A 27,250-nucleotide genomic window follows, 5' to 3' on the forward strand; every position below is an offset into this window, starting at 1 on the left:
CGTATCTTAGACACATCCTTTATTCAAATAAAGCAGTGCATTTTAATATGGGAAGTCATAACTTTTCATTACATAATTGCAAATGTATTTTTACAAAAAAATGCAAGATTACTTTGATATTTACGACCTAACGTGCTTATCAGGACATATAAACCATCAGAAGAGCAAGGAATTAAGCACTGTAAAAACAAACGCGAACCTTCCTAATTCTTACCAACAGTTAGAATGGCAGAATTATGAATTCTGTCTTCTATTAAAAGAATTAATGTATGCCAGAATTGATAGGAGTTACTATTCTCTAGGCTTTCTTTCTACACTTGACATCATTGGATAGCAGAAAAGTAATTTATTATATATCAAACCTTGTAATTATCAAAAACAATATGTCAGAGAAATAAGAATATATATAAAGACTTTTTTTTACTCTGCTTAAAATAAACCAAATATTGGTCTTCTTTTAAACTGGTATGTAATTCTCAAACTCACCTAAAAACATGTGCATGTTAAAAATGCATGCAACTTTAAAATAAAAGAATTGTTGCTAAGACAGCATGGTCTTCTAGCTATATTAGAGATATAATATATGGCTAATACTGTTACTAAACACTGTTCATAATGGAATAAGACAAAATACCAATAACCAGGAAGAGTACCTCCATGAAGGAAAGGTATTAGAAGTGTGAGTTGGAAGATGTGAGTTTTGATACCTTAAACATTAGAATAAAGCTTTCTCTATGTAAGTGACCAGGTACTTTCCAGTGTTTGACACTTAGATTAAAGGATTTTAAGGTATTAAAGTTCTAATCCTAGGTTGGTATTGTACTTTCAGTTAACCTTATGCATAGTGAATTGTAGGATTAGCTTTGCTTTAGGTGCTGAAATCCACAGTAGCAGATGCAATCTTTTTACCATTTTTAAAAATGTCTTGTCTTTTGGCAGAATCAATGATCATGAAAACTGTGCATCACTGCTCATTGGAGCCATCGATGCCAACATTGTCAATTGCAAAGATGACAAAGGAAGGTAATAGCTTCTTAAGTTGCCTTTCATCATCATGAATCCGTCTCGTATTTTTCATAATTCTGTCTGAACCTCTGTAACTAATCTTTATCATATATAGCTGAGCCAAGACTTGTCAATGCTGACTCTGTCAGATAGCAGCTTACTCTGCAACAAACTTAAGTGGTGGCTGACTTTGAAGTAAGAATACTGTAAAGTATTTGATTTGGCTGTCAAAAAAAAAATAGTGTTACGTTTATTTAAAAAACGTACCGCTCCAGGCTGTTTCTCTGAATCTGTTTTCTTTCTGTTAAACATATAAACACCTTTATTTGCTAAATGGTGTGATAGTGTGTACAAATGGGAAAATATTTCATTAAAAGTTATGGTAGCATTCTCAGAGCAAATGACTGAAAATTTCTGTACAGCAAAATAATTCGTATCGGTACAGCAAGAGATATTCAGTCAAATCTTCAGTCACATTGGTAATCTTACTGCATGTATATATGTACCTAAGATTGCTAAAATTCTAAAAAATTAATACTCATTGTTTCTCTTAATTAAAACAAATACAAAACTTTGAGTAATGGTGATTACTTACTCCTGTAAGGCTGAGAGCACCTCATCCTTACCGATAAGCAAAAACTGAAGTAACACAATTGTGTGGGTTACATACCAACTGTCCTTCATCTCAAGTAGTTGTACTTCAGACCCAAAAGGCCGCAGGGAGACAGCACGACTTCTAGTGTCTTTCAGTCTTGTGGAAACTGATAACTTTCAAAGTGGACATAATTCTTCCTGCCTTTCATAGTAATACTGTTGGCATAGCCAGTTGATGTCGTGTCTTTGACTGTTGCTTGAAATACTTCAGTTTATTTAAGTAATGAATCTGTTCTTTTCTCGTAGTTTTCCCATTTCAAGTTTAAGAAAAATAAAAATCATATGAATAAGGATTGTACTGCTTTCCATTTTACAGAGTACATTCCATTAAAATAAATATGCTGCTACTACAAGTTTCTACACAATACCATATCCACCCTCTGATTCCCTTTTAAAGTTTATATTGCACCAGGACAGAGACTGTAAATATGGTTTGATTAATTTTGGATGTTGCTACTATGGCTTTCCTCTTGTGATAACTTTTAAGTTTCATAGGAAAAAATACCCAAGTCATTTTGTGCTTTCAGGTTCTGGAGAAGGCAAGTAAATAGGAATATTGTAATTATTCAGCAAGAGCTGTGGTTGTGTTAATTTTCCCCACAGAACGCCCCTTCATGCAGCAGCCTTTGCGGATCACGTGGAATGCCTCCAGCTCCTCCTGAGTCACAGCGCCCAAGTGAATGCTGCGGATCATGCAGGGAAAACACCTCTCATGATGGCAGCTCAAAACGGTCACATAGGTGCTGTAGGTGAGTAAATCCTTGCCACTTCTGAGTGCAACTGCAGTTGCTGATCCCAAATAAGTGATCGTGTTTTCCTGGGAAAACTAAGGAAGACAAGTGAATTTTGTGCATGCCTGTAAGAAGCTACCTTTACGTCTTTGTGTTTTTTTTTTTTTTTCTTCTCAGTCATTGTTTCTCAGCAGTCTTTGTGACTCCTTGCAATAACAAACTTGAGTCTTATTTCCTCCAAAGAATGCATTGTAAAGAGCATAAGGGGAATAGCATTTCTTTTCTCTATTACTTCTTTTTTTTTATGGAGCAATAAAACTGCATGTGTAAAAAACTTTTAAGTGTAACCTCTTTTTCCATTGCAGGGAATACTACTCTTGATGCTATCCACAGCTGTTTTGTTCCAGGCTAGACATACAGATTACAGATATATTGACTTAACAAAACTCCCTCTTCTTTAGTTTTGACAGCACAGACTGCACCCTGCATGCGTAATAGCCATTTAGTCCTCTCAGAGCAGGATTCAGAGTTGTTCTCAGGAAGTGATTTAGGTAGAATTTGCTAATCTGCAAATTGGGAAATTGATACATAGATTAATCTATGCTCAACAGTTTGAGGCAAAATGAATGAGGTATTAGCTCTCCGTTTGGCTGCTGATTAACTACACAAAATTAGTCTGTTCTCATTATTTTCACTTTATGCTTGTAAAGTTTACATTGCATCAAGGCTTAATTGGTTAGCATGTATGTACACATATATTGAAATAATTTTTTTTCCCCTCTGTTTTTACATATTTGTCTGCCCATCGGATTTGTTCATCGATTTCTACTAAACTTCAGACTTCTTGGTGAACATTGCTAAGGCAGACCTGACATTAAAAGATAAGGACTTGAATACATCTTTGCACTTGGCTAGCAGTAAAGTAAGTTGAAGATAACTGTGTGCTTCTATAGTCTTCACTGTTTGTGTGTATGTTTGTGTTTGTTAAAGCTCCAACAAATATTTCTGCAATAGAGATGTGATGGTCAGACATGTCGTGAGAACACTGTACCAAGATTTTTTCCAAGTCTATTTCAAGGTTTAGTAAATTGAGAAATAAGGATGACAGCTGAAATAATATTTATTATTCTCCAAATTATGTGGAAGGAACCCAAAATTTTATCTTAAACTCTACAGCAGTAAAAGCAGGGGTATTGATTAGATTGGTGGTGGTGGGTTTCCCAACTTTTTTCCCATTAATTCCAATTATTGTTGCCTGTTTTTGAAAAATAAAAATTAAAAAAGGAAGTCCATGGGATTCCCTCTCCTGGGACTTTTCTTTTCCTCCTGTTCCCAGATAGGATTCCAGATAGAAAAACCAGTTTCCATAGACACAAGAGCCTCGCTGAATTCCCAAGGTCCTTCAGGCAGCTGTTCACCTGCCAGGGCTGTAGACTCACTTTGTTGAAAGAGTATGAGAAACAGGCTCTGATCTGTATTATTTTCAGTTTCATTTTCACAGATCTCTGATGTTGAAGGGCTTTTGTAGTAGTTTATTAATAATACAGAAGGCATTTAAAGACCTAGGAAATATGTTATTAGTTTTTGAGATTAAGCGCTCTCACTTTCTGTTATTGTGTAGTCCTTGTAAGTCATCAGTTGAATGCGCTCTCAAAAGAAATGTCAGTCTTCCCTGAAAGCTGAGAAGGTGAATTCATATATGAGTGGAGGGTTGAAACACAGGTGAATGTCTAAAATTGTAAATGTGCTAAAGCATCCTAGTATTGACAGTTTGTAAACGGTGTTTTAAGGCTTTTACAATTCACTCATTACAGTTCCTTAGAAACTGAGTAGCATATAACGTATTTTAAATTGAGTTTTTATATTTTGCTTTTATATGTAACATTTCTTTTGCCTGTTTTACATTCCTTGGTGAATTAATACAGTTTTTTGTTTTCAACTACAGGGTCATGAAAAATGTGCCTTGTTAATACTTGACAAGATACAAGAACAGAGCCTTATTAATGCAAAAAATAATGCATTGCAGACGTAAGTATAACCTGATCCTCTCAAGTTCAGTTAACTTACCCAGAGATTCTGATTTAGCTTATCAAGTTCATGTCTTGGATTTTTTTATAGAAAAAGGAAGTTAAATTTCTGAGTTTTTTTTGAAGCACTTGCCCCTGAAAACACTAGATTTATATTGCATTTTCACTTTTAATTTTGACTTCTTTGATGCTAACTCTGTGTGGTTTGTTGGAAAAATAATATGAGGTCATTTATTTGAAGACTGTATCAAAATGTCTTTCAATCACGTGAATGTATACTGTCATTTCCTACCTTTTCAAGCTTCACTTTAAATATAAATAATATATTAAGATTAAGGTACTACATTTAATTTTAAAGTTTTTTGAGATCAAAGTTTATGTACAACTCCCTTCCATAGTGCTCATTATCAGCAGGGTTGTAACCATCAATATTCTTACTCCAGCTGCAACTGCTTGACTGGAATGGAGGAATGCCCCAGTAGAAGACTGAACCACAGGTTCAGGCTGTAGATCTAGAGCTCAGAGATGAATCCATTCCACCTAAGCCCTTCCCCCCAACCCCCCCCCCTCCCTTCAATGTGGAATTGTTTCCCCTGTCCCATTAGTAAGGGAGCAAAACTGCAGGAACAGGAATTATTAATGGAATATTCAAGAGAAAAAAAGTGATATAATGATTTTGAACAGTCTGTAGTAGCCAGAATTAAGGATAGAACAAAGGCATTTCTTCAGTCTTCGATACATTTTCCTTTTAAATGTCAATTGTGTGCTGCAAGCAGTGGAAAACTGTGACAGGTTTTTAAAGAAATCCTTGAGACTGGCAAGTGTTAAGCAATCTTTGCATGTATAAAGATAATTGCTTATATTTATTTTCCACATATTTTATAGATATGGTACACCAGAATTATTTTAAAGGTTGTAATATAATTTAATGTCTAGATTATAATTGTCATGATCCTCAGAGGGAAACATTCTGATGCTGGATATCTTTTAAGTACCGCCTAACTTTTTTTAGAAGGACTATTTTAAACTAAACTTTAATTTTGATGTTTTGTTTTGTAGACCTCTCCATATTGCTGCACGTAATGGCTTGAAGATGGTGGTTGAAGAGTTGCTAGCCAAAGGGGCATGTGTCCTAGCAGTAGATGAAAATGGTAAGTAAATAATACACTTTGGTAAACTTAAGTAGTACCTAACAGGTAATTTTACAACAGACTGACGCTATAGACTTAAAAGCTGGTAGACATCATTGATGCTTATATTCTTCCAAGAACAGACAATGAACTGTGTGAGTATCTATATTAAAAAGGACGCTCTTCTTTTTTTAATTATTTTTTTAATATAGAAATGTATTCTGAACATCACAGTGGTCCCTTTTACTGTTCATTTTGCATGTACTGTCAACAGCTAGTCTTTTTTAATGCTTGAGTGCAGTGGTAACTTGAATTTCCTAAACATGCAAGTGGCACCGGATAATTCTGACGCCTTGCAGAAGAATTAAGGATTATGCATTCAATCAGCGCATGTTTTAATGGGTAGGAAGAAAACCATCACCATATGTTTGACTGTGTCCTAGTTCATTCTGAGATCAAAACTTGTGCTTTCCAATTGTCTGACCTAACCCAAGATGCAAGTAAATTACTGTTATATTACCTCATAAAATACATGATTAGTTAATAAATGTGATAATTTTGTTTCAGATCTCAGTGAAGTCCTTCCTTAAACATAATAAAGCCCATAGGGAGCTGTGCTTCTATAATTAATATTTTCAAAAATGTCTTCCTGAAATAAGCTGGTTTCTCTTACAATACTGACTTGGTGGCATGAGTATAATAATTTGGTACCTCCATCTCCCCATATCTGTAAAGTAACAGTAATAAAACTTAGCCATCAATGCAAGAGATTTGATATCTATGGATGCAAAGAACTGAGTGGTGAGTATTTATTATTAACCAGTTGCTTTTAGGTAAACTTGCATGAATGAGTCCCACTGAGGTCATCTGGCCCTAATCTCAATTTAGAGTTAGGGGACAGAAAAATGAACCGGACTAGCTTCTAACCACCATTTTGTTTTGGTTGTTAAAATTGTACATGCAGATCTAGCTAATCTGCATGTATGTCATGAGTGGAAAATTAAGTTCAAATTTGATACGTTTAATTTTTATAGGAACAACTGCACACACGGTTTAAAAGAGAAATTTAAGTACAATTCTAAAGAATACTTGAACTTGGAACTCGGTAGAAGAAAGAATTCTATTTAGGGGATGCATTCACTGCAATTGGTGCTTAAGTGTGGGTAGTTTGCTACAAAACTACTCACATTTGTCCACCAAACACATCTACACTGCAGGTGTTTTCAGCTTGCTTGAGGCAGTAAGAAGTAATGCCTCAGATTACTTTTGCTGCAGCACTTAAGATTTAGCCATCTGCAAAATAATTTGTATGCTCTTAGCATAAAGGAGGAGTTCTTGGAAAGTGCAGAGCACAGTCCACTTTCACAGTACTGCGCAGCAGCCTGCAAAATGGATAGATAGCAAGTGTTATTAGCATATGATTTCAAAGATTTGCTTACATGAGGAGCTACTTTGTGGCAGTCCTTGACCAGGAGCCACATTTTGTCTCTTTCACTTCAGTGAAGACAGATTTCTGATAGCTCCCCAGTTCTTTGTTTTACTGACATCTATATTATAAGATGACTTTATATTTAAAACCTTTGCCATGCTTTCTGAATACAGTTGGTATTCCTCTAACATAATGCAAATTTTGGATAACTGAACGTCCACATAGTCACACTTGCTATACGTGTACCACATGCACCGGTCTAATTCTTTTCTCTTACAATTTCATTCCTAAATTAACTGCTTTCTGAGTTGAGTATATGCTCAACTGATCACTCTTGGAAATTTTGCTTAGTACTCCAAAATATGTTAAAACTAATATCTTTTATGTTCTAATGAAAGTCGTTGTTCTCAGAATGAGACTTGTTCATATGTACAGAAACTGAAGCCAGTTTCTGCCCCTGTTGCTGTACACCCTATGTTCTGTATTCATCATATTGTTTGTGCTGTAGAACTGTGTTTAGCAAGTGCTTTTATTCATATTGTGAAGTCTGTTTGCTGCCTGATTTAAAAAAATGGTGCTTGTTGTGGTCACAGTGATTTAAATGCTCCATAAAGTGTGTATTTTCCCAGCATGTCTAATTTAAAATAAGTAACACCCCCCTGTTGCCTGGCATGATTGTAACTGAACATACATCTCCTGCTTACGAAGTCGTCTAGAGATGTATATGAGGAATGCTCAGTGCCATTCTCAGTACCCGTAGTACTAACCATTGCCTTGTCTGCATTTGTGCCCAGGTCATACGCCAGCCCTGGCTTGCGCTCCTAACAAAGACGTGGCTGACTGCCTGGCACTCATTTTGGCTACCATGATGCCTTTTTCTCCTTCCAGTTCAATGACGGCTTTCAACTTCGCTTGTTTTAAAAAAGACAGTTTGGGCAGGACACATCTCTGCGATGGCTCCAGTATGGGTAGCATTAACTCTTGTAATAAGCCCTTGAGTAATAACATAGGAACAGAGGATGGGTACAACGAAAATGATTCTGATTCTGAAACATTTTGACTTTTTGGTATTGAAAACTTTTTCTTTCCTTATTGTTTCCTTTCAGCTTGTAGTTTTGGTCTTTTTAAAGAGCTCAAATCCCACTGCTATATTCTAAACTATTTCTCTTGACAAGTAGGTATTGAAAGATATGTAGTGTTAAGCCTTTAAATAACAAAGGGGGACTTACTGGAATAATATTCCCATTAATGTTCTGCAGCTTTTCAGCTTCCTCATGTTTTCTTTAGGCCCTAAGTGCCCCTGTGGAAAGTCTCTACCTCTTATTTGAAGTAAAAAAGAGAAAATGCCTTTTTTCTTTTTGACAGCACAAATAAACAGGGAACTGTTTGTAAAACTTACATATTTAAGCTGTACTGTTAGTACACAAACATATTTTCAATGTAGCCTTCATAGATTTCAAGCATCGCTCCTTTCCTCTGTTTGTCTGTTTACTAATTCCAGGGGCTCTGATAATTAGATAACTTCTTTTACACAAACCAAAGGTGAAGTTGTAAATCCTAAAATTGCCTGTATTACTTTTCTACAGGAAAAAAAAAATACATTCTGAACGTATTAAGCACTTAAACGTACAGAAAGCACTTTTTACAGTTATTAGTTGCAGCACGTAATTAGAAAAATATAGTTATAAACTCTTAAGGCCAAATTCTACTTGTCTCACCATGTTTCCCCACTGATATTAGTGGAACCACTTGTGAAAAATTAAAATCACTTGGCCCCCCTTTTTTTTTTCTCCAATTCAGCACAAGCATGTACAGTTTATTTGCACTACAGAATTAGGGTCATTAGAAGTTTCTGTCACCTGAGCCATTAACCATGAATCTAGTATCAGAAAAAGAAATCAGGTGTAGACAAAGGTGTATGTAAACATTTATGATGACATGCCAACTTAAATAGATTTTTAAAATTATTTTCTATGCTTAAATAACCAATTTTTACTGTAAACAATATTGATTTTTAACATATTTCTGCCAGTGTTTGGATTAACCGAGTAGAGGTCAAGTAATGAAAGCATAACACCAAAAGTTGAAATACCAAACACGAGAAAACAAATATGTACCATGCACCATGCATGGGATCGGAGATGCATGCTAAAGAGCCTATTGTCACCAGCTTTGAAAGCAATGTCAACTTGTGAATATGTTTACTCCTTCTGCCAAAGTTTCTAGGTCAAACGGACCCCGACCCTCATCTGCAACAGAAGTACAAAAGGAAGAATGAGACTTTATAAACAAAAACAAAACAAACAAAAGCCTATCATGAACTAACCAGCTGTACCAAGAGGACCAAAATGCTTCAGTGATTAAATTGAAGACTTTATTACTTTTATTTTTTTCTTCAAATGTGAGTGACATAATGAAGTAGTTTTTCTAAATGATAAAACTATAAACTTTTGAGGTAATGAGTAGTCTTGAGTGAATTTTACATTTTATGATGCAGGTTTCAAGTTGACATTTGTAACTAATTATGTGTTGACCACAGTTTGTTTTTTTTCCAGGCTAAGGAAAATGTTCATATGCTTTTAATGTAAATGTGTTTATATTTATTTGAAATGAAACAAATACCCAGGAAAAATAACTATGGCTTTTTCTCCTTGGTAGTAGTTGTGCATATTATTTTGTGTAATGCAAAATAAAATGTGAATCTAGGCAAGACTGATGGCCTGAGTGGAAAAAGGAAGGACTGATGCACTTCAGAAGTGTGCCCATCTTAATCTGTGGAATGCAAAGATGAAGTCCACAGGCTATACTGGTAAAATGCAGAGAGCAAAACACCTTTCATCATCATTTGAAAGTGTAAGAAAGGGATCCAACACCTTGCTAGACAGGTGAGAGAACACTGTACAACTACAGTAAAGTTATAGAAAAGGTAATGTAGCATGGAGTTAGGGTGTTACAAGTTCCAGTGATTCACACTCAGGATATCTGCAGGCCTAAATCTGTGCTGGGAGGATGAGAAGAGCTTCTTCCTGAGTGCATGCTTTCGTCAGGGTAAATGAAAAGTAAGGATTTCTATTTTAGTAGTACTTTTTAGCCATGTTCCACTGAATTGTTTAAAAATAATAATAATCCATCAACAGATTTCCAGTTCTTCAACTGGAAAAAAAACACACATTGTTTATTTTGCTTTGCTAAAATTAACCATCGTTTCCTTGAACGTTAACAAATTTCCAAAATTTGCAATGAACTTCCTAAGGGATAGTGTCTATGAAGACAAAGGTATGTTTTTCCTCAATCCTATCTTTTCAGCAGTAGAATGACAGAGCACCTGAAACACTGGTTTTCTCCTCAGAAGTAGCACAGGAAACATTTTTATGATCGACTTTTCTCAAAGTTTGTCATGTAAAACCCGTAGAATAGCAATAACCACCTTATTGTAAGCACTGAAAATAAGAGGAGAGACCAGTTGTTAGTTTTCAGTCATGTTTAGAAATGAAATACCAAGTTTTAGTTTAGTTTGTTTGTTCTGTGTAGAATGATGGCATTTAAAACAACCAAACAAATGAGAAATAGCTGCGACCTGCTCTACAGCAGGAACAGCTTTTTAATTTTATTTCAACCAGAGATTAAATATGTCTAACCCTGAAATAAAGTTATGCTATCCTACATGAAGTTGTTTCATTAGGAGAAAACCAGTGACCTTTATAAGGAGAATATTGTATTATTTCAAGCAGCTATTTTAAACAAATCAGTATTTTACTTGCTACAGTACAGAGTTACGGAAAATATTTTGTAAATTTGCAATACCTTGAAATTCTGGTAACTGTGTAGTACAACTGCTGCCTTTTATGATATATACAACATTATAGAAGCATAGGTGATTATCAAATAACTTTGCTCCTTCTAGGAATCAAATTTAAACTTTACTGATTAAACTTCTCTATAAACTAGCAATGATGTGAGTATGCAGTATTCCGGAAATCCTAGAAAAATATGATTTGTTAGCATCTTATGGGCATTGGGAAAGCCATGTTCTGAGTATGGTGTTCTTAGGAAAACCTTCACAAGCAAGACCTTTGGAAGTACTCAGTATCAGCCTGTCCCCAGAACTCACCAGAATCCCTTTTCCTGTATGCTAGTACATTAACCTGTAATATAATTTGTCACTTGTAGAAATAGATTTGTTATTTAGGACAGGTATTTAAGCATGGGAACAATCTCACTCATGTAAATAATCACCATGCCTTTTTGTGGACTTTTTGCAAGGGTAGATTTAATCATACAGAATTGTTGCACTTAACCCTGGATCCTGCAATTTACAGTACATGGACTACTTCTGTATTTGCACCACACAGTGGGTATTTTGTGAGGGGCAGCAGTCTGCCCACTTTTATTAGCAGGATAGTTTTCATCTTGTATTTTAACCACAGTTGCAGGTGGAATCCATAGCAGGATTGGGTCCCATGTCTCTCTCTCATAAATACTGAGTAAAAACCTCCGGACTGCCTGAAATTGCTGTGAAATAGCTCAGGGGATTTCTGTTCATCGCTACTAAAAGGGCACCATAATGTGTTTGGTACTTTTATGCAGTAAACAACTGCCAGATTATTAAATTAGAACAAACACATGAAACGAATTGTTTATCCATTGTACTGTTGAGAAACTTGGTTATGTATCTTGAGGATGACTTAAAAGAAAATTGTGATTTTTATTCTTAGTCATGTAAGAAATATTAGAGTGCCTTTTTATATTTGTGTATTATGGAAATGTTTTGTGAAAGTTGTCTCTTTTTTTTTTTTTTTTCATTTGAGTGTTATAAAAGCAATATATTACCAGTAAATTTTCATTTCAACTCTTCTTTGAATGTATAAAGTGTTTCTTCTTTTCATATGTTCTACCTGTATTGAAATGAAAATTAATATGCTAAATTTCTATAGGAATAACGTATAATTTTTGCAGTGCTGAAAATGCTTTCTTATTACACAAAAAGTAAACCTTAGATCAGTGTTATAGGAAAGGGCGTTTTAAACTAGTGACAATCTGAGTGTGTGTATAAAATGTAATTTTATGCGTTTCTTATGCAGTGATCTACATATTAAAGCCAATATCTTATGTTTTGTAGGTTTTGTCTTATATTTTATGCTTTAGCATGTGCAATATATCTTTACAAACCATGGTGATATGAATCTGGTGCCAGTGTTATATTTTGCATAACATTTGTAATAAACAATATGAAATATTGTTTGATGGTTTCAGTGGGGTTTTGTCGGTATTGTTTTCTTTTGTAAATTGAAGTTCAAAGACTTGGTAAACGTCACGTATAAAATGAGGAAAAAGACTTACTTCGGTGAATGACTTGGAATTCAGCCTGAATCTTCTCAAGCACAGCCTAGTAACTTTTTTTCAACTACTGAATGCTGTATTAATGTAATGAAAAACCCTAACTGTAAACTACTATTGAGATGCATTCAGATGGTTATTTTTACAAATAAAAATGGTACAAATACTGTTGGAAAACGGAGTACATTTTATTTATTTTAAATGACGGGATAATGTTTAAGTACCGAGCTAGGTGAAGATGCCGAAAACGTATTTTTATTTCCTCTTTCCCTCAGCTGCAGCTACGCCGTGTCTGAGGGGAGGCGTCCCCTCAGCGCGCCCTGACCTCCCCATCATGGCGGGCTCGCAGCGGGCGGCTGCGTCTCTGCCCTCCCCGACATGGCGGGCAGGCGGCGCGCCGAGCGCCGACCTCCCCAACATGGCGGCCGCACCTCTCCCGCTCCCGTTGGCGGCCAGGTTGTGGCGCCCGCCCCGTCCCTCCCCGCCCGGTCCCTCCCCGCGGTGCCCGCGGCCGCGGGGTGAGGCCGCTCCGCACCTCAGCGCGATGGGGCGGGCGAGCGGGCGGCTGCCCGCGGCAGCGCCGCTCTTCTACGGGGCGCTGGCGGCGCTGGCGCTGCTGGGGGTGCGCGACGTGCTCTTTCTCTACGAGGAGAACCGCTGCAGCATGACCTACATGTTCGAGTACCCCGAGTACCTGGTGAGCGAGGGGGGCGGCAGCCCGAAGGGGCGCGGCGGGGCCGCTGAGGGAGCGGGGCGGGCGGCGCCGCCGCAACAGGTGGGAGGGAGCCCGCCGGCACCCAGCGCCGCCGGTGGGCGGAGGGGCGGCGGCCTCGCTGGGAGCCGCGAGGGGAGGAAGGGCTCGGGGGCGCGATGGGCGAGGCGGGGCCGCCGCGGTACCTCAGGGGGCACCTCGGGGCGCCCGCCGGGAGGAGCCAAATCCGCCCGCTTGTAGCAAAGGAAATAAAAACCTTCGCGCTTTCCTCCCGCCGGTAGTTGCCGGGTGAGGTACCTGTAGCCCTGGCGAAACCGGCCGGAGGCTCTCGGAGCTGCTGAGGGAGGAGAAGGCTGGGCCAGGTCTGACGGCGCCAGCACGGGGCTGGTGGTGCCCGGCGGGTCGAGTCCCGTCATTGTTTCTCGGTCCTCTCTGGCTCTGTGAAGCGGCTGACCTGCCGAAGAAGGGAGCGGCTGAGGTCCCGGTGTAAGCCATTTTCCCACGTCCGTGAGCACACGGCGGGCGGCAGGGAACTCACGGACCTGCCCGTAGCTTCTCGCTTTGCTGACAAAACCTCTTAGAGACCTTCTGAACGACCTTCCTGGAAATCTTGAATCAATTTGAAGGAGACAGTTTTGGGCCCGTCACTACAAGAAGGACATGGAGGTGCTCGAGCGAGTCCAGAGAAGGGCTACGAAGCTGGTGAGGGGCCTGGAGAACAAGTCTTATGAGGAGCGGCTGAGGGAGCTGGGACTGTTCAGCCTGGAGAAAAGGAGGCTCAGGGGTGACCTTATCGCTCTGTACAGGTACCTCAAGGGAGGCTGTAGCGAGGTGGTGGTTGGTCTATTCTCCCACGTGCCTGGTGACAGGACGAGGGGGAATGGGCTTAAGTTGCTCCAGGGGAGTTTTAGGTTGGATGTTAGGAAGAACTTCTTTACCGAAAGGGTTGTTAGACATTGGAACGGGCTGCCCAGGGAAGTGGTTGAGTCACCATCCCTGGAGGTCTTTAAAAGACATTTAGATGTAGAGTTTAGGGATATGGTTTAGTGGGGACTGTTAGTGTTAGGTCAGAGGTTGGACTTGATGATCTTGAGGTCTCTTCCAACCTAGAAAATTCTGTGATTCTGAGACAGCTGCTGAGGGAATTGTCGTTCTCCAGACACCATCATGTGTTATGGTACACGTTACATTATACTGTGGGGATGTCAACATGTGAACCGAGGTAGCATTGCTGCTATTATCACATCCACTTCTTTAAAAACAGTTCTTTAACATAGTTCTTACTGCAGGATTTTTGTTTTTGTTAAAAGCATCACAAAGCATGTTCTGTCAGTTCTTAAACGGTCATTTAGCATCATCTCTTTTGGAAAAAACATAATCAAATATTCTGCCTCATAATCTGCTGTTCTCAAGGAGGTTTCAAGCTGGGCCTGCATAGTAAGGAAGATCTTGCAGCAAAAACTTGGTTCCTAAATTCATAACAAAGCAGCAAGTTGATTTTAGGATCCGTTAACTGCACGTGATTATCTCAACACGGTCAAGTTTCGTGCATGTTAGCGTGTGAAAGAGAGCCTTGGGATAGCTGCAGGGGTTGTTCTGTCAGTGCTGTAGAGTAAAATTGTTTAACCAACTATAAATACTTACACGGTATGCAGCAAATTTTCAGCTCTCCTAGTAGCCGAAACCTACTTCAGTTTCAGTTCAAAGCCAACCAAGGGAAAGTTACTGGCATAATCTGTTTGATGTTATTGGAGGTTCCCTGAAACCGTCATTTACCAGCACAGCTTTGGTATTGGCTCACCGTGCCAGTGCTTCAGGTCTAAGTTCAGTGCTGTAAGAGATGCACTGCTTCAGGATGGGCACGGGAACAGGGCTAAGGGCAGGAGTTCCACGCAGCAGGGATGCAAGTTACGTCTCGCTGCAGTGTGTCTCCAAGCTCCTAATCCCTAAGCGGTCACTTTTACTGCGTGCAGAACAGTACTTTGGGGAAAAAATATGTCCATGATGGAGTTTGTTAAGGCGTTATACTTTTCAACTACCTTTTTATTGCTGAAGAGGTTGGTTGTTTCATTCTTAATGTATTTGTAACGCTGGTGTTGGTGCGAAACTACAAGGTAGGGATTTCAGATGAATGGTACCTGTTCTCCCTGCCAGGCTGTGTACTGCATTTCAAAACAAATAGTTCTCTGACCAGGGAAACAAAAAGTTTGATTTTCTGGAGTCTGTTTTTTTTTGGTGTGTCTAACAGTGTGGTATAGCTCACAGTTGAGCTAATACCAATAAAGGAATTGGTATGGATTTTTTAAAAAATTATTTTTAATTTATTTATTTATTTTTGCTTGAGTTGCAGAATTGCAGTATTTGAACTTGACCAATCTTTGTCCTGGCTAAACTTGTTATGAGGTTCAGAAGTTATTAATGAGGGCTTTTTCACACACGCCTGATTTTCTTAGAAGTGCAGTGAAAACTGAAGCCGATGTTGACATTGTAAAAACTTGCCATAGCTCATTACAGCCAATTATGTAACCAGGGTCTTGGGAAATCAAAATTTAAAACCTCTGTTGTGGAACAGGGACTTCTGTTTCCCTTGGGAGATCTGCGTTACCGTTTTGTTGTAGTAGAGGAGTACCATACTTTGCAGAAAAAAAGTAGGCAGCTCATTGATTTTTATTGCCCGTAAAAGATTTTGAAAAGATGGTGAACCAGAATGATGTTGTGGAAGAATAGTTGAATAGTATTGTTATTTGATTAGTCAGGCAGTATGCTTAATTTACTAATGAAAACTGACTATAATTAAATAGATTTTGTGTGTGCCTCCCCTGAAATTTGAACACCTTCAAAAAAGGAACAATGGAAAGGAATGAGAAAGGGACAGTGAGGTTAGCGAAGCTGATGAGACGAGGTGATGGAAAGGTCAAGGGAAAGGAATTTGTAAGAAAGATTAGAAAATGGTAAGTCCTGAACAAAACTTAACATTTTTGTTCAAAGTGAAGGAATTGTAACTGTTTGTGTGTATATATACTTTGTATGTATCTTTGATATATACAGACACCAATCTTTTATTCTATATATAATATAGATATATGACACTAAGGACAGGCTGCAAACAACCAATATGGCAAACAAGGTGAAGACTAAGGGAAAGGAAATGGTCTGTAGGCAAGGAGGGACAGACAGAGATGAAAAGGGGAGGGGATGAGTGTGCATGTGTGTGTGGTGGGAATTACAGCTAAATCACCTTAACTGTAGTCAGAGGTGGGAGAACCGACTGCAATAGAGATGCTTCTACTTAATTCTACTTAAGCAAGGCACATGAGGGAGACTTTAGAGAAGTTTCCTGATGCAAAGCTGGGTTTAATTTTCACTTTGCTGTGATGTAAAATAAAATGTTACCTTAAGATTAAAAAAAAAAAAAAAAAGGCATTTTGATACAGTTTGTTCATTATTTCATTTATCTGTGAATTATCACGATAGGTAACCAAATGCTCTAACAAGCGTATAATTAGTATCACTCAGGTGTCCTGGTTTCTGGCCTCAAATCTCATGTCCTGGGAGATGTGACTTCCTTTTTTTTTTTTTTTTTTTTTTTTCCCTGTAGTATGTTACTTTAAGGATGTGCAACTTTAACAGATACACAATTGCAGTCATTCCCAGTTTGTTTAAAGCTGGTTCAAGTTCATAACTGTTTCAAGGAGTTGCAGCCCACTCATGCACAGTAATACCTACTTAAAATAAGTACTCAACATTTTACGTTTATTGAACTTTTTAAAGCAAAACCCATTGAAGTTTTTCCTTCTGTGTTCTTCAGACTGTTCTTTAAATCACTACATAAAACAGAAACCAAAGTGTTTTAATGGCTGGATAGCCACTGTATTTTCTTGTTTGCAACAGTATAGATGTCATATTTGGTTTCTTTAAGCTTAAATCCACATTCAGAAACAAATGTTATTTAGTTTTCTAGGCACTGGAAAACTAGGCTATGTAGTCTTCATGTTCAAAAGGTGAACAATAAGCTATGTTTTCCATGCGTAATAGATTTTAATGAGAACATCCTGACATTCCAAACTGCATCAGCTATCTTTCAGTTCAGCCTTTTAGTAAGGATATAGCCTCTTCACCTTGTTCAACAGATCTGAGCTGCCTTCTTTGTAGTAGCCTATTTGCATTTCGAAAATCTTCTGAGTTCTTGGGTGCTAGAGGATAGTATTTTGATTCTGTGCCATGTTTTCTTTTGCAACAGAAAATAAAATTACCGAAGAAAACAGCCAGGCGATATCCAGCATATGAGCTCTATCTCTACGGGGAGGGGAATTATGCTGAAGAAAACAAAAATCTAGTATTGACAGGAATTCCAGTTCTCTTTCTTCCTGGGAATGCTGGCAGTTACAAACAAGGTAAGCATTTACCTAATTTATAGGTATTTTGCAAAGAGTTCTCATAGTTATGCATTAGTTAACAGCAAGAAGTTTTCTGTTTGAAATGATATCAAATATGGTCGATCATCTTATCGTGCCGTTAATCCTTATCAGTCCGTGGTCAATTTCAAGAAGGCAAAATACTTGATTTTTATTTGAAATCAGTTAAGCAGTTGAGCTACAATATATTTCTGGAGTGAGATGTTATCTTCTGAAGGCCAGAAACAGTACAATTTATGCTGTATTATGGCAGCACTGCACCCTTGCTATGTGTTTCCAATCAAAAACATTTGCTTTTGATTTGAACAGTGTTCAGAGCAGCTGTGCCAAATAAAGCAATACCTGAATTTGATCAGAAGAAGGTAAATCAGCTGCCACCTGTCATCAGAAGTTGTATTAGTTACATACTATAGAAATAAGCATCATCTTATGGTTTAACTTGTAGCTTCAATATTTCCTAATTCTTTATGTCGTGGTTATTTTTTCCTTAGTATCATCTTCCCCCTCTACACATGGCCTGCTTTGGTTTTCCATGTTACTGCCTGTTACACTTCTAGGCTCCAGGTGAAAAGAAGGAATAGTTTTAAAGCATTTTTTATTTTTCAATGTAAATACCAAGCTTAATGATTTGCATGTGAAGTACTGTGCTTACATGTCCATTGGAGTATCCAGAATTCCTTCCAAGCTGGGTTTGTTACTGTTATTTTTGTTCTCTGAAATGTACTTTGAAACATTTAGTAACACCCTTCAGACATTAGCAAAACTTGTGTGTGTATATGGGGAAAAACTTCAGCCTAAACCTTGCTGTTTTACCATGATAATTTTTTCCTTATATTTGCACCAGACTTGGTGGTTAAATTATCAAATTTCAGAGAACCTTTACAAGGTTATTTTCGCAGACAACATACCTGCTTAGCTTATGAAAAAGTAAAATATTTTGCAAACTCGTACTTTCACATGGCTTTGCAGAGACAGTAGCATCCAAATAACATTATGAACATAATGTAAGATAATGCTGTCTCTAAAATCAGGGCAGGACCTCATTATGCAGGAAAAAGAATGGTACTTTCAGTGTATGTTAGGAATCAAAATGAAATATATAAAGAAAAACCTAGTTGAGTAGAAGGAGTACTGCCTGCTGCAGATATCCTGCCACTTTAGATGAGTGCCTTCAAATATTTATTCCTTGTTTTGATAAAGTGATTCAGGGAGACTGGCAGTAAGTCACATTCATTTTCCAAAATCTTTGATTAAGGCAAAACTGATTTATTCTATGGCTAAGAATATTTTTAATATGGTTTATTATGAAAATTCACATTTCATTTAGAATTTATTGTGGAATAATATATTTTAGGTATGATACCTAGCTGAACAGTTGCTGCTGTTGTTCTTTTCATGCTTGTTTGAAAATTGTTGATGGTTGAAAAATGAAAGCAAGCATCGCTGCTGTGTTTTCTGGGCTCTTATTTTGATTTGTTACAGACACTTTTGAAAGATGTGAATCCATTATCTTTCACAGGCACTAAAGTGAAATTTGTAAAATTTACAAAATTCAGCCTTTGCGCGAGAGAAGACAGTCTGGTTTAATTTGTGGGAACAGACCTGGAACTGGGAGAATTGAGATCCCGAGTTCTAATCAGGAACCTGTCACAAACTTGCCTTGTGATCTTTGGCAATATTCGTGTTCCTTCTACCACAACTTCCAAAGTATAAAGTTGTGATGGGATGCTTGACCTTTTAGGTCTTTTCAAACCATTTTGAAGGTGTTCTTATTACTTACCAATTTTAGATAGAATTGGTGAATGATTGACTACAAATTCTACTTATAATTTGCATCATGCTGATAATATTTGTTTAGGTGGTTGAATGTATAAAATATTTCAGTAATGTTATTTTCTAACATGAAAAGCTTTGCTGAAGTTTAGTTGGTTCTGTTCACCTCTCTGGTGAACTTTTCTGAGGAGAATTCTGCAGGCTGCAGACCTCTGAAGCTGTTGCACTCTAAGACAAATCCTGCTTCTAAATGACAGACTTGGGCAGATCATTAGTTTATTTGTAGACGTGTACACTTGTTTTGGGGACTCTTTTCTTTCCTTCTTACCCTGTCATGCTCTTTGTTTGCAGCTGGTGCTGTTCCTGTCCTGCCCTGTCTCCTCAGTCACAGTGCTGCACTCAGAAGGCTGTATTAAATAGCAGCCAGGGTTAGATGAGCACAGGTCAGAAGCAAGGCCTCATAAACAGGGCATTTTCTCCCTCAGGACTTCTGGTGGAGAAGTGTTCTTTGGGCTTTGGTTTCCTTCTCCTCTATACATCTTGGGGTGGTATTTGGGAATGTTGTTCTAGACTGGTAGTCTTCAAAGGAATTTTAGAAAACCCCAGCAATAGCATTGCCTTTCTAGTTGAAGGCAAGAATACTCATTTTGTGTTCTTGTACGGGCGGTGATGAGAAGGTGCAAAAGAGATGAGAAGAGCAATGCTCAGGTGAAGGAGCGTAAGCCTTTATCAATTTGGTTTAGACATTGTGTCCATGAAGTCAGCTGCCATGCCATAGCATGCAGTTCTCCATACCTCACTCCAACCTGTTCTTTTACCTCATCAGACATCTCTTCCACATGCTTCTGAAAACTTGTATTAGGATGTGTTTACTCATACTTCTTTCTGTCAGAAGGATGCTTATAAAAACAGGATAATTGCTACATTTCTCATTTTGCAATTCAGTACTGTCAGTGGCTGGCTGATATTTTTGTTGTAATTATTTATATATTCAAATCTGCTTTTGTAAAACAAGTGGGGTTGCAGTTTAGAAAAGATTTGCCTTCCATCTTTTTTTTTTTTTTTTCCTTTCATTATTCTTGCCAAGTCATTTATAAATTTAAAATAGCATTTGTTTCTTGATAGGTTATGTATTTGTGTTTGTCTACTGATGATGGTGCTAGGACAGTCTAACAGTCCCTGCTTAATTTATGTGATTTTTCCTAGTGCGTTCTCTCGGATCCATTGCACTTAGAAAAGCAGAAGATCTTGACTTCAAGTATCATTTTAATTTCTTCACTGTCAACTTCAATGAGGAGTTGGTTGCACTGTATGGTGGTACTCTCCAACGACAGACCAAATTTGTGCATGAATGCATAAAAGTAATTCTTAAGTTGTACAGGGTAAGTAGTGCCATATGCTAGAACATGTACTTGTGTTTTGGAATGGAATTCTGGTCAGCTCTTTCTGACAGATAACTGAAGAACGATGAATAAGGGAGGGAGACTTTATCCTGTGTGTAGGTAATTGATCATAGTAACAGCACAAGAGAGAACTGCTGCTCTTTCATAGATTTTTAATGTTTGTGACAATCTTGGAGCCCTGATTAGGTTCTTTATTGTTTATAAACAAAGACTTCCATGTGTAATGCATGCTTTTTTTGTAGTACAGCTTTAAACTTTCTCTAGCTTATTAAAATAATAATATAGCATCACCTTCCATACTGTTTTCCTAGAAAAGTTTTCTGTTAGCCTATGTTGATACTAATTAATATTATCCTTGAAGGGATGCAAGTTGATCTGGGGGGGAATGAACACCTGCTAATCAGAGGAGGCTTACATCAGAACCAGATTTGACATGGAGCTTTGCTCTTTGCTTAAGGACCGAGAATTTGCACCAAGCAGCGTTGCAATAGTAGGCCATTCCATGGGTGGTCTTGTTGCAAGAGCATTGCTTACCCTGAAGAATTTTAAGCCTGAACTTATAAATCTGCTCATTACACAAGCTACACCTCATGTTGCACCTGTAATGCCTTTGGATAAATATCTTACTGGTAAGTAACCTAACCTAACTACATTTTACTTCTTTACTGATTCCCTCATGCATTAGCTGGTGAGATTCTTGCGAATTGCTGAGGCTTGGAGCCGTTTGTGTGCGCAGAATGTTCTGTTTGCTGTAATTAATCTATTCCTTTATTACTGTAGCGATTATTTCTGTGCACTATGCTACTTTAAGTGAAATGTCATTATAAAATTGACTATGTGGGCCTATGCTTCTGTGAAGGGGCAGAAGTCCAAATAATTTCTATGTTCAATAAGCTGCAGTGTGTGTAACTAATTTCGCAAGCTCTTCAGAGAATGACAATTTTTTCTTTCTTTTTTTTGTAAAACTTGAACTCTGTAATGGCTTTCTTTGTCGAATGGATTGCCTGAATGGAGTTATTTTTGTTGAAGTTGTTAATGTTTGTCACTCCCAAAGTGTGTGGAGGAGCATATTGGATATAGGTGTAACTATGTATTTTACATAATATGTTTATCTATATGTATAGAAGATGCAATGTATTTTCTGCTTACTTAACTGAAATGAAAAAGAAAGTATAATCATTATGTATGCACTGTTAACTTATTGGAAAGATAACTAAATTATGCTGATGAAATATGTGCTTTGTGTCTACTTTGCTGTTTCACGTAGATATAGAAGGAATTGATGAAGGAAAAGAATAGACATTAATTTTCTTTATTCTCTGTGGCACCCAAGAGGAGTGGGTTATGTTTAGTTGCTAAATTTGATTTATTGTGTTTGTATTAATTTTTCCTCCTATAACTGATTGCAATGCAATGCTTTGTTCTTGCTGACTGACTGTTTCTGGATTATTGCCACCCTTAAAATAGAACCGTGATTTGCTACCTAAACAAAATAAGTGCTCAGCTAATAGAGGAAGCGTGAGTGCATCTGTCTCTCCCAACTACTACCTCCTTGGCATTAAAACAATAATTTTTGTTCCTTATATGAATCAACAGTGGTAATCATAGCTTGAACGCCTCTAGGAGGGCTTACAGAAACTTTTTAGTTGAATCTTTCCGCAGCTTTTTTAAATATATAAAATAGATTTATGGGAAATTGATTGATTTTAATGTATTTTATAGATTTTTATACAGCTGTAAACAATCATTGGATTCTAAACGCCCAAGAGTTAAGAAATTTAACTACCCTTTCTGTGGCGGGAGGATTCAGAGATTACCAAGTTCGTTCAGGACTGGCTTTTCTACCAAGATTGAGTCAACAAGACAGTGCCTTATCTGTTGTGGTAAAAAAATGTTGTTTTTTTTGTTTTGTTTTTTTGCATGGAGGTATGCTAGATAGCTGTCTCTGTCATACATGTACCAGTATCTGATTGTAGTTTATGTGTATAGCATAGTGTAACTAAATATGAAAATAATACACGTGAAAACACAGATTATATATATATATATATATATATATATATATATAAAAACACCATAAATAATGGATGTAGCCGAAATGAGTGTCCACTGAAAGAGTATGTGTTGGGGTGGATTTGAATCATCCCAAGTACTGCTTGGTACAATTTCTTTTCACCACCTTCTTGCACCTTTTCTGTTGCAGAAATCAGGTTTTATTTGCATTTTTGCAAGAGATGTGTACGTGGAGACTGACAGATGTGCAGTATAGGAGTAGATTGCTGGTTTATAGAAGGATGGTTCTGTCTTTTGAGCCTTCTTTTTGTATTTGTTGTTGAAAGAACTTACAAACAGAAAGGATCTACTGGATCCTCCAGTCCAGTCTTCTGCTTGTGCAGGCATCTATTTCCTCCCAGAATTAATCAAGCAATATCATAGAACTAGGTAGGTTTGTTATTCCATGTTTCCTGCCATAGAACTGTTCCCTGCACAGAAGAAACTGGCAAATACTCCTCAGTAGGGTTTGACAGAAAATTTGTAGTTTCCAGCTTCCATTTATTGTGTAAGCCAGCTTTTAAACAGGTTTGTTCTGACATCAACTTGAAATGTTATCTGAAACAGTTTTCATTCCCTTGGTGTTTACCTCCCTGCCCATTGTACAGAAGGCTGTCTATAAATAGTCTCCACTCTGATTCTGCTAGGCTGAGAAGATTAACTCTGCAATCCCTTTGTCCTAGCAACCCTTCTCTGCATCTGCTGCACTTTCATTTCTCATGACTGTTGGTGACCAAGGTTTTGCATGAGATCTTGTGTAGAGTGGTATATATTTTTTTTTTATAACCTTGTCATCTGGATCTAACAAGTCATACTGTAGGATGGTGGGGTTTTTTCTTTATTTTTTCTTCGTGGCCGTAGTTCATTAATTGTTTATACTTTACTTGAATCAGGTTGTATGATAAGGTAATGAGCTCTGTTTATGGAAGGGAGGTTTTTGGTAGCAGTCTGTAAATGCAGTACATGTGCTTGTACAAATGAGTAACTTCAGACTGTCCAGTTCTTTCATGCTCCTTCCTGTTGAGGGTGTCCTTTATTTTTCAGCAACAGCCTTCACTGGCATGCTTCTATTCTTATGTGCCAGGTTCACTTATTAAATTAGTAAGATTAGTAAGAGAAGCAGTCTTTGAAGAACTTCTTGGTAAGTTTCTTATATACCATTATTTGCCCTTTGACCATTACACTCTGCTATCTGATCTATCTACCATACATACTTCCATAGTCATTTTGTTTTACAAGTCCTTGTCTTTGCTGAAGCAAATAAGGTTTTTGACTGAAGAAGCCATTCTATTATACCCCTGTCCATGAAACTCTATTCCTAATTACCTAAGTAGATTTAAATGGGGGAGGGAGGGGAGGGAACTTGACTTAGAATTTTTAAATGCTGAACACTATAAAAATATCTTAGCTGTTTTCCTTCTCCAAACAGAGCTCGGCTGTGCCTAGAGCTTGGGCCTCAACAGACCATCTCTCCATAGTGTGGTAAGCTAATCGAACAAAGGTTAATTGGCTGACCAAACATCCCTTTGTTCTCTGTTGTTCTTACATTATACAATAATGTAATTTCAGCATAATATGGTCTCTTCCTGCCACTTTTATTCCCCTGGATATTTCCTTTCTAGATTTAATTTTACTTATTCTGTCTTCTAGGTGCAAAGAATTGATCCTGGCTACCATTAGAGCTTTTTTTGATCTCATAGATGAAAAGACAAGGCAGGTTTGTATATGTGACCCACTGTGTATTCCCCATGACACTTTCTTCTTCCCACACAGAATGCTTAATCAGGACAAATACCACCCTATTAGACAGGACGCTCAGTTTTCATTTTTCTGAGTCACGCTGAGAAAATTACTGCCTTTTTGGTATCAGTCACTGAAAAAGTCTCATGGCTTTGTGTTATTTGACCAACATGTCAGAAATAATTAGAAGCCAATTTTTATTATTTATTAATAACGTTATTATTGCTTGGTGCTTTATAGCTGGTTTGTGGACTGTATTATTATTACATGATGCATTAGGTTTAGTTGACCTTGCACCATGATAAATTTTTGCTAGCTGTGTAGCTTTGAATGGAATCTCTTAGAGTGTGTTGGACTCACCTTGTATAAATAGTATAAAAAGGGTGAAAAACTATGATGGTTTATCTCAGACATAATACGTCTTAAACTTCCCCACATATTGTTGTCATAATGGCTAGCAAGTATTTACAGTATTCTTTTGTGAATACCACAAAAATAGACTGTAAATACAATATTAGCGCAGGAAAAAGCTAATTTGTTTACCTCTGGTTACCACCATTTATTGCTTTTCTAAATAAATATCCTTCTGAAATGTTCGGCAGCCATACACTTGAATTGGGATCAAGGTCCAGAGGTTAGAAATATGCAAGAGCAGAGCCACAGACATAGAAGAGGAAGGCTTACAGGTGTTCTTTTTCAGCCTCTCTGGTGCCACACTGCACTAGTTTCTTAGGCATGCTCACTTTAATATGGAATTTATAGGGACAAAAAGGAGGTACGGTTTTTCTGAAGTTGACTGACAGTGTGCTGGAGGTAACACTTCGCAGAAATCAGTTGTATTGTTGAAAAGCTGAAGAGGAGAGAAGAAAAAAAAGCAAAGCCCAGTGTACTCTTACAGCTATTTGTATTCTTGAAATATTAAGATAGGTGTAATGTGCTAGATTTATGAATAAAGACAAGTACATATAAATATTTCTAAACTCTGCCATGAGTATGTTGTTTTGGGAAGAATGTATGGTTTTCTATATGAAATATGTATTTTTTTATGTGTGTATATAGAATATAATTTCCTTGTGTTAAGGATAGATGAGGATACAAAACTCCCAAAAGTTTTATTTATGCATAATAGCAAATGTTGACTTTCTCTGTATTGCTGTGATTGACTATTGATAGTACTTTATTTAGATTATTATATTTAGTGTATCATGTCTTCTAATAATTTATTTCCTCTCATTCCCCGAACTGTATTTCTGCTGATCACGTCATGATTGTAAATCACACAAATTGGTAAAATAAAAATTGACCATCTGTGTTTTTTGTTTTTTTTAAGATAACCGAGGATCCCAAGAAGAGAATGTCCGTACTGAATCACCACTTTGTGAGACACCCTGGAAAGATATTTGAGGAAAATCCTGAAGCTTTTACAGAACTTAGAGGTGTGTAGCAGTTTTCTTTTGAACAAGATTCAGAGATACTCTGGTTAAGAGTAAATCTTCTCACTAGCAAGCTTCTGAAATAAAATTTGTCCTTCTTCAGACATTGCTAAAACAATATATGGATTTTTAGACCTACACTATCAACTTTTGTGTGGTTTCAGCACCAAATAGGTTAAAAGGGGTAGGGGCAGAAAAGGCTATGTGATTTTTATATGCCTTTGATTCTGGGGCACAAGTAAGAATTGTATTTACACTAAGGTGTCCAATAGACAATCTCAGAAAATGGGGATAGCTGGATGCCAAAAATACTGTCTAGTCTACATTTGCATCCCATTGTTGCTAGAGGGTTAGGGTTGAGTGTTTAGGCATTGGAAAGGGTTGCCCAGGGAGGTGGTGGAGTCACTGTCCCTGGGGGTGTTTAAGGAAAGGTTGCACCAGATGATCTTGGAGGTCTTTTCCAACCTTAAAGATTCTGTGATTCTTTGTATTGTAGAGCTAATGTGTTAGTTTTGTGCTACTTGAGGAAATCCTGAATATTCAGGGCTGCTTCATCAATTTAGTGATGGGACAAGGTAAAATGGACCACTTGCTAATGGTTTCCTTGTCACTGCAAAGAATGCACAGATAAAAGATAAACAGTCTTGAGCACAAGGATTCTTGGGAACTAAAGAGATGTTTCATAAGGCGCAGCTGTATTGCTAGTTCTGCTGAATTGGCCTGAACTGAGGAAAACCATTTTATTTCAGAAATTTTCTTAATGTAAACTATTGCAGAACTTCTAAGATAGCTTGAACTTTTGTGTCCAGTTTTGGCCACCCTGGTATAAGGGGACATTTAGGCATTAACATACTAGAATGAGCCTAGTAGAGGACCACCACAATGTTTCGTTTCTGGGGTGTAAGATATGGGGAGAGGGAAGCTAAGTGAACAGTGTTTGGTCCCTCTGAAGAGAATGTTAAGGGGGCATTTATTGCCATCTTCATCTACCTAGTGATAGATGAGACTATTCTTGGAAGTTCAAAGTGTTTGCATCTTCCTATTTCTGGCACACTCATGACACTTAAAAATTCATGAGAGAAATTTAGCTTATTCTAGTTACACAAAAGAAAAATATTAACCTTCTTGCATAACAATTTGCAGTATTTACATACCCAATCTGTTTGTTATTCTGTCTTATTTTCTTTCTCCAGACATATGCTTAAACTCCTACTGTTTTCTTGTATGTGGCATTCAGCTCATCACTGACTTGCTTTTACACAAGTTTCTGTACTCGTTTTCTTAAAAGGCCGAGAGAAACAAAGACTGGGGGTGTTTCTAATGTTCATTAGATTTAATGTCACCCTGTAATTACATTTTGTGTTGTTCAGTTTCTTATTTATTTTGTTTCCTTGAGAGCGTTGTCCTAA

General features: G+C 37.5%; 2 protein-coding genes across 14 annotated transcripts in view; both read left to right on the top strand.

Annotated features, from left to right (window-relative positions):
• The window catches only part of ANKRD44 (ankyrin repeat domain 44), a 148,571-nt gene extending 136,081 nt beyond the window's left edge, over positions 1-12,490 (top strand). For 8 of the 12 annotated variants that reach the window (XM_035332243.1, XM_035332245.1, XM_035332239.1 and 5 more), the window contains 6 exons: positions 940-1,023; positions 2,263-2,408; positions 3,230-3,312; positions 4,336-4,418; positions 5,477-5,568; positions 7,771-12,490. In XM_035332243.1, coding sequence (XP_035188134.1) covers positions 940-1,023; positions 2,263-2,408; positions 3,230-3,312; positions 4,336-4,418; positions 5,477-5,568; positions 7,771-8,036 — 754 coding nt within the window. In that variant the 3' untranslated portion in view covers positions 8,037-12,490. Of the gene's footprint in view, positions 1-939; positions 1,024-2,262; positions 2,409-3,229; positions 3,313-4,335; positions 4,419-5,476; positions 5,569-5,877; positions 5,950-7,770 lie in introns of all 12 variants that reach the window. The other 4 variants (XM_035332248.1, XM_035332246.1, XM_035332249.1 and 1 more) reach the window with 2 other exon arrangements.
• A 126-nt stretch (positions 12,491-12,616) lies between these two features.
• PGAP1 (post-GPI attachment to proteins inositol deacylase 1) overlaps positions 12,617-27,250 on the top strand; it is a 38,810-nt gene continuing 24,176 nt past the window's right edge. The window contains exons 1-8 of one of the 2 annotated variants that reach the window (XM_035332250.1): positions 12,617-13,010; positions 17,266-17,419; positions 20,420-20,595; positions 21,074-21,245; positions 22,339-22,499; positions 24,098-24,150; positions 24,319-24,385; positions 25,739-25,844. In XM_035332250.1, coding sequence (XP_035188141.1) covers positions 12,648-13,010; positions 17,266-17,419; positions 20,420-20,595; positions 21,074-21,245; positions 22,339-22,499; positions 24,098-24,150; positions 24,319-24,385; positions 25,739-25,844 — 1,252 coding nt within the window. In that variant the 5' untranslated portion in view covers positions 12,617-12,647. Of the gene's footprint in view, positions 13,011-15,772; positions 15,977-17,265; positions 17,420-20,419; positions 20,596-21,073; positions 21,246-22,338; positions 22,500-24,097; positions 24,151-24,318; positions 24,386-25,738; positions 25,845-27,250 lie in introns of those variants that run through there. The other variant, XM_035332251.1, reaches the window with a different exon arrangement.

Source organism: Oxyura jamaicensis, chromosome 7, assembly GCF_011077185.1.
Source record: "Oxyura jamaicensis isolate SHBP4307 breed ruddy duck chromosome 7, BPBGC_Ojam_1.0, whole genome shotgun sequence".
Classification (NCBI taxonomy): Eukaryota; Metazoa; Chordata; class Aves; order Anseriformes; family Anatidae; genus Oxyura; species Oxyura jamaicensis.